Source organism: Heterocephalus glaber, unplaced genomic scaffold (assembly GCF_053883595.1).
Source record: "Heterocephalus glaber isolate CG9 unplaced genomic scaffold, H.glaber_assembly_v1.0 deba00001773, whole genome shotgun sequence".
NCBI classification, from domain to species: domain Eukaryota; kingdom Metazoa; phylum Chordata; class Mammalia; order Rodentia; family Bathyergidae; genus Heterocephalus; species Heterocephalus glaber.
In genome coordinates this window covers 10,378,430-10,391,981 of record NW_028258463.1, presented here as the reverse complement: position 1 = coordinate 10,391,981, position 13,552 = coordinate 10,378,430, and the positions used below count along the sequence as shown (strand labels likewise).

The 13,552-nt window shown below is 45.1% G+C and overlaps 1 protein-coding gene across 1 annotated transcript; it reads left to right on the top strand.

The window, feature by feature from the left end:
* Positions 1-2,326: 2,326 nt before the first annotated feature.
* Positions 2,327-7,003, top strand: Krt40 (keratin 40). Its single transcript, XM_004859853.2, has 7 exons — positions 2,327-2,749; positions 3,382-3,464; positions 3,713-3,869; positions 4,643-4,804; positions 4,887-5,012; positions 5,976-6,196; positions 6,596-7,003. The coding sequence occupies exons 1-7, from the start codon at positions 2,327-2,329 to the stop codon at positions 6,693-6,695; spliced, it is 1,272 nt and encodes a 423-aa protein (XP_004859910.1). The 3' UTR covers positions 6,696-7,003.
* The last annotated feature ends 6,549 nt before the right edge of the window (positions 7,004-13,552 follow it).

Genomic DNA, 13,552 nt, shown 5'->3' with positions numbered 1-13,552 from the left:
AAGGCAGCCAAAAGACATTTCCACTGACTTTGTCTCCAAGCTCATCCGGCAGAGAATGGCATCCACCAAGTGTGAAGAGCGGCTGGAGCTTGGGTTTGTAAGACAGAGATCAGAACAGGAACCCCGAAAGGTAAATCAGCCCCACATTGAGAAAGGTCCTGTTGCCAAGGTAGAAAGGCTTGTATTTTAGATGTGCTGAGATAAGAGGATATTCCCACAATGGAACGACTGTTGCATTTACCATGATCATTCGTGGTGTCCTTTATTTTCCTCTATTCCTAGTGTTCTCTTCCCTGGAGGATGGCGCGCTACAGAAAGGAATCCTTCCCAATCTCCATGATCTAAGAGGAAGCGACAGCTATTGGTCATCACACAGACCTCCTAATTAATCAAGACCAAAATACAGAGTTCTATCCTGTGAGTACAGGCAGTAAGCCCCAGCCAACATTTCCCAATTAGAAATTAGTACAAGAAAAAAGAATATATTTCTGATTTTAACCCCGGTTACTTTAAAATAATAATACATTATTTAGTAGGGCATTTTAATTAACTAGAGTCTACAGTGGGAAAACCGATACAGGTTCTTTTCAAATATATTTTTCTGGGGCCAGAGATTTAGCTCAGTGGTGCCGCCACCTGCCTTGCAAGTGCAAGGTCCCGAGTTCAATTCCTGGTACCAAAAAAAAGAAAAATTTCTTTCCACTGATTAGATTGACTGCAAGGTTGTGATTTCCTCTCAGAGTTATAATTTTCAAATGTTTTTGAATCTTGAACTCATGCCCTTTGCATGACAGTGTCAAGACAGACAGCCCTCTAAGAATTTTTAGCACAAGTATTGAAATGTAAAGAGAATCACTAAACCCAAACCCACCTCAGGCAGTGAATCATAAATCCCAAGAGACCCTTTTAATTCACCTATAAATGTTCTTCTGGCTTTTACTTTTTGTTTCCACTAGCAGCTACCTAAGAAGTAGTAATAAATTTATTTCAGATTATGAAATTTTTAACTTTGTCAAATTGATGGGAATTTTCCCTGTAACAGTCTAGAAACAACTTTGTATACTTTTGAAAATGAAATCAACACCACAATTAAAGCCAAACAAAGTGGAACTCACTGTATTTTATAACGGAAGTAAAATTCAAAGAAGAGTCTAAAAAAGTTCCATCCCAAGACCCTATCCATCTCTACTGCTCCAGCAAGCCTAGCTAATCAGATTGCTGGTTTGGAACCCACGTTACAGAATTTTATTTCCAAAGTTCCAGTATCTTTAGTCTTCACACAATGGAGGACTTTGTAACTAAATAACACAGACTCCATGTCTCAGAAGATAAGACTTCCATGGCTTCCCTGCCCCTGCTGTGGCGCATCGCCATGAGAGTTTCCCAAGAGACTAAAAGATTGTAACTCAGAATTTATATTTAGCTCTTATTAGAAATTACAGATGAAGGCTGGGGTATAACTCAGTGGTAGAGTGTGTGCTTTGCATACACAAGGCCCCAGGTTTGATCCCCGGCCTAGAAGGGAAGGAGGGGCGCAACAAGTGAAATACAGGTTTAGAAAGTAGTATAACTCATCTAAAACTGAGATGTAAGACAGGTGAACACGAGTAGCAGAAAATCAAAGATCACAGCTCCAGGGCTACATAATCAGTGTGGTCCTGGGACGCCTCTTGTTCCCATCAGTTATATAAAGTGACTTTTCAGTGTGTGCACAGGGAGACATGGTTCATACACACACATGCACACACAAACATGCACTTTAAACCTGAACACACCTTGCGGCTCTACCATGTACACACCTGCTTTAGGAGCACAGCAAGCCTTGCAAGATTGCCAATCAGAACAACCATTTTCATGGTGGTGGCACAAACAAATTAATGTCATTTAATGAGCTGTCATATTGTTTTTAAAAGTAGACACAAGCAGTCAATCCACAGAATCAAAATCTGTGGGTTATTATTTTCCTTATTTCTATTGACTTGCATCTTTAATTACTGATTGACCAAATTTTCTCTTTGGTTCCTTATTTCATCCAAAGGATATTTTCCTGAAATAAGTATTTATCCCACAGGCCTGTGGAAGTGGTGCAAGTCCTGATTTAGTAACCTAAGGTTATCCTTGTTTTGTGAGGCATAAAATTCCTCCTCAGTAAATAAACACTAATGAAATGTTTGCGTGAAAACAGCACCCACAGTGGTAAAGAAGGCATCAGTGCCCTCTGTAAATACCCATTTGAGCGCCATATAAAAGTGACAGAAGGGAAGGAGGCATTTGGAGTTGAGGCCATTGGAGCTTTGCAGCCTGCCTGGTCCCTACCTGCAAGACCATGACTTCCGGTGGTTCCCCGGTATGCAGCCCTTCCGAGTCCTGTGCCGGAGACCCAGGCTGTGATGCCGCTCGCCTCCCCAGTGCTGGCCCGGTGCCTGGGTGTCAGGCACCGAGCTTCCTCCCCAGGGCTCACCTGCCCCTGGGGTGCCTGGCACCGTGCTACCTGTCTGGCAGCTGTGATGGTCCCTGCCTGGTAGAGAGTGGAGTTTGGTGTGAAGATGGGGCATTCAACTGCCATGAGAAGGAGACGATGCAGTTCCTGAATGACAGACTGGCCAGCTACCTGGAGAAGGTGCGCTCCCTGGAGGAGACCAACGCAGAGCTGGAAAGCAAGATTCAAGGACAGTGGGAGCTGGATGCCCTGTTCGTGTGCCCGGATTGCCAGCGTTACTTCCACACCATCGAAGAGCTCCAACAAAAGGTTCAGTGTCTCGCTGCCCTGTCTCAGGTTTGCTTTATGCCATCCTGCCAGAGGCTGTTTGGTGGAAATAAGCCAAAGGAGAGGAGAATGTCAAGAGCTAGCATGCTATGGAGGAGCCCAGTGCTGCCGCTGATTATCGAGTGACCACAAAAAAGTCATTTATCTGTAGACTTTACCTTTATCATCTATAGAGTAGGAAAACTGTATTATATCTAAAATCACTCCTGTGTGTAACACTGTACATCGCAGCTGTATATGAGACTGCATGTTTCTGTACTTCACACAGATACTGAACTGTCATCTTTTAAACTTTACCTCCTATTTCTTTCCTTCTCTTACTGATGAATTTCTATGGATGGGGGAAACTGTAGCAGTGTTCAACTTCCTGGGAATGTTGCGAAACATCTTGGGTCATGTCAAAAGCGAACCTCTTTATTCCTATTCATTGTCTCTAAACTGGCATGGCTCTTTTCCTCCTGAAGCGACACATTAATTGGAAGAGCAGGCTGACAGCGACTTTATACTTTCTTACAAGCACTTTCACAAGGCAACAAATGGCATTGCTGTTAAAGGAGCAGATAAGCAGGCTTCTTTCTAAGGAGAATCTATTTACGGAATAATTCACTTCTCAGATCTTGTGCACGAAGGCAGAGAACTCCAGGCTTGCTGTGCAACTTGACAACTGCAAACTGGCCGCCGCCGACTTTCGGTCAAAGTAAGTGGAACTGTAATTAGGAAATAATCCATGCATCTCTCACACTCTTGTCCTTGTTCTCCCCCACCCCCAGTATTTGCTACCTAATATTTTTAAGCTGAGCATGCTTTCAAAGCTTGAGCCTAGCATTATTCGGGGTGCATGTAGAGGAACTATGGCCCCTCTGGAGTCTGTGTGTCCCTCACTAGCGTCCCCCCAGCATTCTGCCCAGCAGAGTAGCACTGCATGCATCTCTCTCGCTGCAAAAGGTACGACAGTGAGCTGTCCCTGCGGCAGCTGGTGGAGAACGACATCAGCGGCCTGCGGGGCATCCTGGGGGAGCTGAGCCTGTGCAGGTCCGGCCTGGAGGCCCACGTGGAGTCGCTGAAGGAGGAGCTGCTGTGCCTCAAGAAAAGCCACCAAGAGGTGAGGATAGCGCCCAAGGATGCTCAGAGGGACAAAGAGGAGCTGATGGATTTTACACATTGTGCGTGTAAACTGAATGTGGGTATTGCAGCTAATGCTGGACCAAAACTCCTTGAGGTGCTCTTGCCCCACAGCCTGCCCATCCCAGGGAGCTGCTGAGTGGGGATGTGATGTTCCTCTCGAGTCACTGAGTGCAGCATGACCCCGGGGAAGGAGCCCCATGCTCCACCTATAGTTAAGGCCACCCCTGGCACTGACCCACAAGCTACAAAACTCAACCCAATCAACACAGACAGTGAAATCCATCCCAGAAAAGAGAGAGAGGTTTGGGCAGTATTTGAATCCATGTTGTTAAATATTCTGCATTTGTAAATGTCTCTAAATTAGAAAATATTAAGTGAATGCTTATTCCATATCAACAAAGGCTGAACGATGTAGCAATGTTTTCCCTTTGAATATTGTTTGATGATAATAACAGCCAACCCTTACTGACACCTTGCTACCCGCTGGGACTTTTATAAGTTCTTTGTGTGCATATTACATCTCTTGTATCTTACAATAACTCCCAGAAGAGGCATAATTATTGCATCCATTTTGCAGATGAAGATACTGAGGCAAGTACAAGTGGTAAAAAGAGTCAGGCCAGGCCATGTGAATCAAAAGCCCCACACTGTTACCCACTATGCCCAGTACTAAACAAGTTGCTACTGGTTACCCAAGTGACATTTTTATCCCCTCGCTCTGTGCATGCTTCCCTCCATTTCCACCTCCAGGAGGTCAGCGTGCTTCGGGGACAGCTTGGAGACCGACTCAGCGTGGAGCTGGACACGGCCCCCACCGTGGACCTCAATGGGGCCCTGGAGGAGATGCGGTGCCGGTACGAAACGGTGCTCGCCAACAACCGCAGGGAGGCGGAAAAGTGGTTCTCGGCCCAGGTCAGACCCCGAGCGGGCCTGGGGCAGGCTTGGGGTTCGGGGCTCGGGCCTCCCGGGGTTCTCTGACTGGCCTGTGTTGCAGGCGGAGGAGCTGAACCAGCAGCAGCTGTCCAGCGTGGAGCAGCTGCAGGGCTGCCAGACGGAGATCCTGGAGCTGAAGCGTTCGGCCAACACTCTGGAGATCGAGCTGCAGGCACAGCAGAACCTGGTGCGGGTATTTCCCACTTGCAGGGATGATACTGACTGGGCTTTCTCTAAGAACCAGTGTTGTCCCAGGTGGAGGCCAGAGGGACAAGTCCACAGCTTGCAGGGCCCACAGGGTGCAGCCTTCCCCTGGGCCTGAGCCTGAGCCTACAACACCGTCCAGAGACAGGAAGAGGGGTGGAGCGGAGCAACAGAAGGCTGTCTGAGCCAAGGCACTCAGGCGTGACAGTGGGTTTAAATACCTTCATGGAGAACAGTTGCCCAGGTTCTCCACCATATCTACAGCAAACAGTAGTTTTCCGATTTTTTACCCTACAAGGATGGTAAAGTCTCTCGGGACCGCACCTCCGCCAGCCCCACCACACCCAGCCCACTCAAGCTAAGGACACCAAGCACCAGCCTGCGCTCCAGAAGGCCTCAGGAGAAGGCCCAGGAGGCCACAACTGGGCCTCCCTCCTGCGAGGGCCACAGCACAGCCCACACCTGGCCATAGTCTCCCCAGGGAGTCACCTCTGCATCCCACTGCACAGATGAGGGACACTGGGGCTCAGACTGAGGATCTGAGATCTTCAATCCTAAGAGGCAAAGCAGAAGCTGAGTCCCACTGGTTCGACCACTGAGCCCATCTCTTTGTAACGGCTCTCTACTGCCCCTTCCCGGCAGGGGCCGGGCCTCAAACGCTCCTCCCAGATGCTGTCAGTCCTGTTGAAGCTGTAGAAATAAGTCACAAGCAACAGTAGTCACGGTGGTGGAAGAATAGCTGGCACTTTGACAGCACTTAGAATTTTTCCAGGAAAAGTTCTAAGCCTGCTACACATATTAGTTCTTTAATCCTCACAGTCCTCTGATGACCTAGGTCCTTTGCATTCCTCATTTTATATAGAATAGAAGTGAGGCTCAGAGGAGCTAAGTGAGGACCCAAGAGAAAGCGCCCAGGGTCCTTCTGACAGTGTCTTCCTCCCCACAGACTGAGTCTCTGGAATGCACTGTGGCTGAAACCGAGGCCCAGTACAGCACCCAGCTGGCCCAGATGCAAGGCCTGATCGACAACGTGGAGACACAGCTGGCTGAGATTCGCTGCGACCTGGAGCGGCAGAACCAGGAGTATCAGGTGCTGCTGGACACCAAGGCCCAGCTGGAGTCGGAGATCAGCACGTACCAGGGCCTGCTGGACAGCGAGGACAGCAGGTGAGTGCCTCAGTTCCTCAGGAAATTCTCTGGAGTCTCAAAGAGGCTGATGTAGGCAGACCCCAAGGTCTAACCGAGGGCTAGATATGTTGAGGATTCTTCTTCAAGATAGAAGGAGGGGAGGAGGAAGAGGAAGGAGAGAAAAGTGGAAAGTGGCCAAGGCGAAGCATGTGACAATGAACATCCATAAGATGATATTTGCAAAATGAATCAAATATAGCAAAATGTTATTCAAAGGCCACTGCTCCTGTGACTGTGAAGTATCTCTGTAGGTCCAGAGATGAAATAAGCTTAAGCCAAATGCTGTTCTGCAAAGAGTTTTCTACAGAACATAATTTGTAGGGCAAAATGTAAGGTTTCTAAGATGAGATCTTGTAAAATCGATCCCTCCCCCCGCAGGCTCACCAGTAACCCATGTTCTATAATGCCTGCGTCGAGCAGCACTTGTGAGCCCGTCTCAGCCTTTGTCCTCTGTACTGTGGAAAACTGCTGTGCGTGAAAGTTAAACTCCCAGCCTGGTGGATGAAAGAATCAAAGCCTAGGAAGGAGACAGCGCTGCATCCCAGGACAGCAAACCAGAATCACAAGTCCTGAGCATCTCATGTCCTAAAATTCTCCTCTCACAACCCTGGCGTAATGATACTTTCCTCCCCTTTGGCTCATTTGTGGCAGTCTGGGAGCTCGTAAAGCTTTCTTGCTAATCTCCAAATAAAATGTGCTTCATTCCTTTAGGATGGTAAATATAGATTTGTGGCTCATTGTCATTGATGTAACAATAGCCCTTTAATGGCAGAAGAATTGCCCAAACCCATGAATGTAGATTAAATTTGCATAAACTCAGGCTGAAAATATTTTCTAAGAGCTCAAATACAAATAAATCAATCCATGCAAAATGTTGTATATCATAGAAGATAGCTGCATGTACATTTCTCAGAGGAAATTTAGGAATAAAATATACTGAATTATATTCCTTTTTAATTATAAAAGTTTCAGGTTCTCTCCTTTTTAAAAAAAAAAAAGGCATTTTAAGGGAGGGAAACACTCATAATTCCATCCTCTAAACACCCATTGCTAATACTTTGGGGAATTTCCAGTTTTAATTTTTATAATTGGCTTTCTATATGGTCATCATCAGACTCAGACATGAATACCCTTGTGCAATCTTTTCTACTTATGCCATGCAAGCCTTTTCAATCTTAATAAAAATGTAAGCTTGCATTGTGGCCACAACTTCAGTGGTTGCACAATAGGCCATAAGGTACATTTGGTCTGTTACTGGCCATTTAATTTGTAAGAACAATTAATCTCATATTTAAAAAGCAAAGCAGGTCCGGGGATTTAACTCAGAGGTTCCACCGCTTGCCTCACAAGCATAAGGACCCAAGTTAGATCCCCAGTACCAAAATAAATAAATAAATAAATAGCAAAGCAGAGAAACTTCCACTCCCAGAAAGATGTGCATTTCCTTATTCCTCCTCCTAAGTATCGATGAAAATTCTGGAAATCACATATAAAAGAAATATAAAAGAACTGAGAAGTGGAAAGGGAAGCCAAACCAGCTGGAGAACTTGAGACCCCAGGAATGACACTGTGGCGAGATCCATGGGTCGTCCTTTAGCTCTTCTATCCCAGAATGGGAGCTGGAAAACCCAACAACACAAGACACTGAAGATGCACACACAGAAAATCCCCAACAGACTTATTCTCTAGTTACAAAGCAGAAAGGGGGCTGCCCAGCATGATAGAAAACCCTCCAATTACAATCACTCAGACCAGCCAAATGCCACAGAAAAGCATTGCTTTGCCCACTGGTATCCCCACAAGGAGGGACCAGGTGGGGAGTCTAGAGTTCACCCTCACCGGGCTGTAACAAGGCACACAACTCCCGCTCTGAGTGGAGTCACAGAAGGCTGGGGGGGGGGGGGGGGCGGTTTCCTTCGTACCAGGAGAGAGACCCACTTCCTCCCCCGGGTGGGTGGAGGCTATCTGGGGAGCTCGACTCACCTGGCAACCGTGACGCTCTCCTCCTTGACTCTTCCGGGGTGGCTTCCAAGTGCCACAACTGGACAGTCAGTAATTCGGGGGGTCACCCCCTGCAGTGTCCCGGAAGGCCCATCAGACACAATAATCAGACACCTTGTCTCGGTCAGAGGTGGCATCAGAGGAGCCTGCAGCCCCAGCCATCCTGACACCGATGAGGGGCGGAGCTTGGGCGTCCACAGAGAGGAAGAGTCTGAGAACCCAGACTTCACTCCCTCCTGGCAGCACCAGGAGCCATCTGCCCTCCCCGGTACACACAGCCTCGGGAGGACCCCACAGCTCCAAACGTAACACTCCAACGACCAGGTTTCTACCACAACTCATTCTTCATCCGGGAACCCGCACGATCTCAAGCGACAACAGACCATCAACAGATTCCAACACCAAGATGGCAAAGATGTTACAATTATCTGACAGGGATGTAAGAGAGTTATCATAAGAATGCTTCAACAAGTGATTTCGATAAACTCCTTAACAAATGAAAAACTAAAAAATTCTCAGCAAAAAATGGATGACCTAAAGAGCCCAGTGAAAATTCTAGAACTGAAAAGTACCACAAAGCCAAAAGATAAACCTCAGTGGATAGACTCAATAGCCAGGGGCCATGCCAAAGGGAGAAACATCGGTAGTGTTGATGACAGAATAATAGATATCACCCAGTTTGGAAAAGAAAAAAACCACAGAATAGTCTGAAGAAAAGGAAGAATCTCAGGGGCCTTTGGGACCGCATCAAAGATCTAACATATATGTCATCAGAGCCTGCAGGGAAGAGATACACAGTGAAGCTCAAAATATATCTGAAGAAATAGAGTAAATTTTTTCTAAAGTTAGTAAAAAGACAGAAACTTACCAATTCAAGAAGCTAAGCCAACCCCCCAGAAGACTAAAGCCAATGAACTCCACAGCAAGACCCATCATGACAAACTTCTGAAAACTAAAGAAAAAAAAAGAATCATAGAAGTAGTGAGAGAAATGACACCTTACCAACAATGTACATGATGACATGTTTGGCACCATAAACTATGGAAAATAAAATTTTTTAAATTGCCAACCCATTTGTCTATATACAGGACATATTTATCCTTCAGAAATGAAAAAGAAATCAAGATATTCTCAGATAAATGAAAGTTAAAAGGAACTGTCAGCAACACAAACTAAATGATAATGAATCTTGGAACATCAGGAAATGAAAAACTAACAAAAAAGGAAAATATGAATAACATCATAAAGATTTCCTTCTCTTTCTGAGTTTTCTAAATTATGCTTCACGGTTGAGATAAAAAGTAGAACATTGTCTCATATGTACATAAACAAAATATGTCAGATAACTATATTAAATGGGGAAGGAATAAAGGGAGATGAGGTGTCTATACGTCACTGAAACTGATAAAAAATAACAGCACACTACAAGAAGTTATGTATGCATTATACATAACTTTAAGCCTGTATTAAATATTATTATTATGCTCAGAAGACAGAAATAGAAAAACTTTAAAAGCTATGCAAAGAGATTACTCAAAAATACTACAAATAACTGGAATTCCAGAACATTTTCAAATAACCCACAGAAAGGCAGGAAAAAGAAAACAGGGAAACAAAAAACAGAAGAAACAGAAAACAAAAACTGAAATGCAGTAATCCCTAAATATCAATAACTACAGCAAATAAAAATAGCCTTAATACATGAATTAAAAGAGGCTGGAAGAGTGGGTTAAAAAAAAATCATGATCCAACTCCATGATGGCTTGTATAAGAAACTACTTCAAATATAATGGTACATGCGTGGTTGAAAGCAAAGAGATAGGAAACTACACCATTGTTCACAGCAGCCCCAAACTGGAAACAACCAGCCAAGTGCCCCCAGGATCTCAATGCCGTTACGCTGAGTCGAAAACCGCAATCTCAAAATTACAGGGATGGAGAATAAATTAGGCGCAAGACAAGGGAGATCTTTGCGGTGACGGAGTAGTTCCATATCTTGATGGCCAGGACGGCTACTTGAAGCTACACATGTGAAAAAATATTACATAGAACTAAACACAAACATTGTTCCAGTGTCAGTTTCCTGATTTTGCAAGCGTACTATGGTTGACCAAGATGAAGCTGTTTGTTGGGAAAGACCAGGGTATGCAGAGCCTGCTGTGCCTTTTTTACAACTTCCCGTGAATTTATAATTATTTCAAAATGAAAAAGGTTTTAAAAAGCAGTGGAAAGCTAGAGAAAAGTTCTCTTCATTTTTCTATTTCTGTCTTCTGTGCATAATAATAACATTTAATACAGGTTTAAAGTAAACTGTCAGGCCTAAAATTTTAGACTAGTCATTTTTATGTAATACTCACCTGATTTAACAATAAAAAGCTGTGAAAATACTTGAATTGTTTTCCAGGTGAATAAATCCATGAAAGATTTTCAAACATTGTTACTTTTCAGACAACAAAATTGGAAGAAAGAAGGGCTGGGGATTTAGCTCAGTGGTTTCACCACCTGCTGCACAAGCGCAAGGACCGGAGTTCGATCTCCAGTACCAAAAAAAAAATTGGAAGAAAGGTAACAGTGTAGTGCTACAAAACCACAAATCCCAGCCACTAGGAAGTGTCTACCAGATGAAGCTCGCAGGTTCTGTGTTCTCTGCCATTGCCACTGGTTTCCCTTTTGCTTGAAGATTGTAGCAAACAGACCCTCTTGTTTAACAGTTTTCTCAGCATCTGTAACGAAATCTCCAAATAACTATATCCAAGTCTTCCATCAAAAAGATACCCAGGGCCACCTTCCAGGAGGTATGAAAGTTTGCATGGCCAGCTAATCTATTTGTATCTGCGAAGTTAGAAGTCTTTTCAGCCAGGGTAAATTCAAAGTGGAATCAGAGTCGGAGAATATCTTTAATATTGGGTGTCCACTTGGGGTGCAGGGCCATGTTGCCTTGGGCCTTCACAACTGTTTTTGCATAGTATCCTGCTGCACATTATATTAATGATAAAGGTTAGTTCCAAATCTGACCTTTTCTTGAGTTATCTATTCTGCTCTAAACGGCACTAGGGTTGGAGGCGCAGGCCTTTCTGACCACAAGTCACCTGGACAGGCCCAATGGTCCTTCCTTTCTACCTTCCAATGATGATCTGAAACTTCCAAACTTCTATGGCTTTAGGTACATTTCTACTTTAGTATTTGTGTACCTATTCATTTATGTTGCAAAGGGTATTGGAAAGTTATAGATCAAACTTATTATTAATATGAATTCGAATCACTGCATACCCTAGAGTTAATTGAACAATGCACAATAAATTAATTGAGGATGCTGATAAACCAAGAATAAATGATACACAAAGAGCAAGAATTTCAGGCATTGAAAGATTCAGATCTCAAAACAGCAGGGAGAGGCTTCTCTGCAGAAGGTGAAATCTCACCTTTCTCACACGGATAGATGTGCTAGGCATTGCTCTAGGCTGTCAGGCAGTGAAATGACAATTGTATTTCTTTCTTTCTTTTGTACCGGGGATCCAACTCACAACCTTGAGCTTGCAAGGCAGGCGCAGTGCCACTGAACTAAATCCCCATTCCGACAATTGTATTTCTTGATGGAACTCTAAGACCTGGCCCTAGGAGAACCCTCATTTTTGGTTAAGAATATATTTCCATAGCATCAACAAATCACTTAACAAACTGCCAATAATTTCAGCACCTAGCATTACATAAAAATTATAATCACCACCTATCTCGAAGAGCAAACAACAGCAACAAAAGCTTTGCACAGTGATCTTGTGTACAGCCCTCCAGAACGCTCACAAAACCCAGTGACTTTGAAGCACATCCGCAGGAAGCATTCGTAACCCGAGGAACCCTGCTTTTCATGGTGTGACTGAGTAGAGTGGTGTACTCCTTAACAACAGGGTATGCTGTGAGGGATGTGTTATTAGGCGACTTCGTTACTGTGTGAGCAGCATGAAGAGTGCTCACACAAACGTGGATGACACCGGCTGATCACATGGTGTGGCCTCTCCACGCCACCAAAAGATGTGATAAATGTGAGATGTGTGAGGCTCTTTCCAGTGTAACACAGCATTCTGCTTTACGGTAAGCTGCTTCTGAGGCAGGAGTGCACATGACAATGATGAGAAGACATGGGGTAAACATCCCAACCAATAGCACAGGCATTTAGTATCGCTATAAAATGTTGGACACCATACATAATGGCATCATTTACACAACTGGCAACTGGCAGGACAGTAGGTTTGTTTGCACCAGCGTTAACACAAACTTATGAGTAATGATTCACCTAGATTACGACGGCTACAGAGTCACCAGAAGATAGCATTGTATTATGCGCCAATATAATCTCACAGGACTACTATCAACTTCACAGTCTGTCACTGGCTGGAATGTCCTGCTACAGCAGATGCCAACGGTATTTGCTACTCCTGGAGCTCCAGCTGGCTCCATGGGGGCGGGTATTCCCTCCCTCTGTCAGCTACTGGGCTCAGGCTGGTCCCAAAGACACCTTCTTCTGTCCCTCGCACCCTCTTCCCCCAGAAGGTTCCGCCCAGGACAAAGTCCTAAGAAAACTCCTCCCTATCCTCCGGAGACGTGCTTTTCCGGAGAAGAGTGTAAATTTAAGTTTTTATGGCTGAGAGGCCCCAAAATGACATATGCAAAAGAAAAGAAGAGAAAGGACTTACGATGGCAGCATCTGGAACACGATTTCTTAGACCCCAGGGCAAGGAAAGAGGCAGGAGGCGCTGGACTAGAAAATAAAGGCTTGGTAACGTCCTGCCGCACTGCAGCGGGACAAGAGTTGGTCCTCCCTGTGCCCCAAAGAAGAGGAGAACCAGATGTGCGGGAGCTGGAGGGTCTCTCCAGAGCGCCCTTGAAACACACAGAGGAGGAAAGGTGAAGGGGACCCCAACAATAGCTCTGCTGTCCAGGGACAAGGCAGGAAGAGCATGGGGAATGACAAAGGATTGGTACAGAAGGTACGACTCTGGGCACACTAGGTAATGTCAGCTGATCAAGACTGCGCTTTGAAAACGTATACGCCCGAGTCATCACCACCCGTAAAAAGACAGGAGACAATACCAAGATGTAGAACATCGGCCTTGAAACCGACTCCAGGGTCCAAGTCCACTCCCTTCCCCGAGAGGGTGCCACTGTTCTGATATCCCACACAGTAGGTGAGTCTGGCCTCTTCCTGGAAGTAAGATGAATGCAATCATCGTGTTGTGCTCCTGTGTGTCTGACTTCAGCTCAGTAATCTTGAGATTCTCCCCTGATAGTGTGAGACCCTCTCATTTGTTCCTTATTGTTGTTGAGTACTATTCAGTC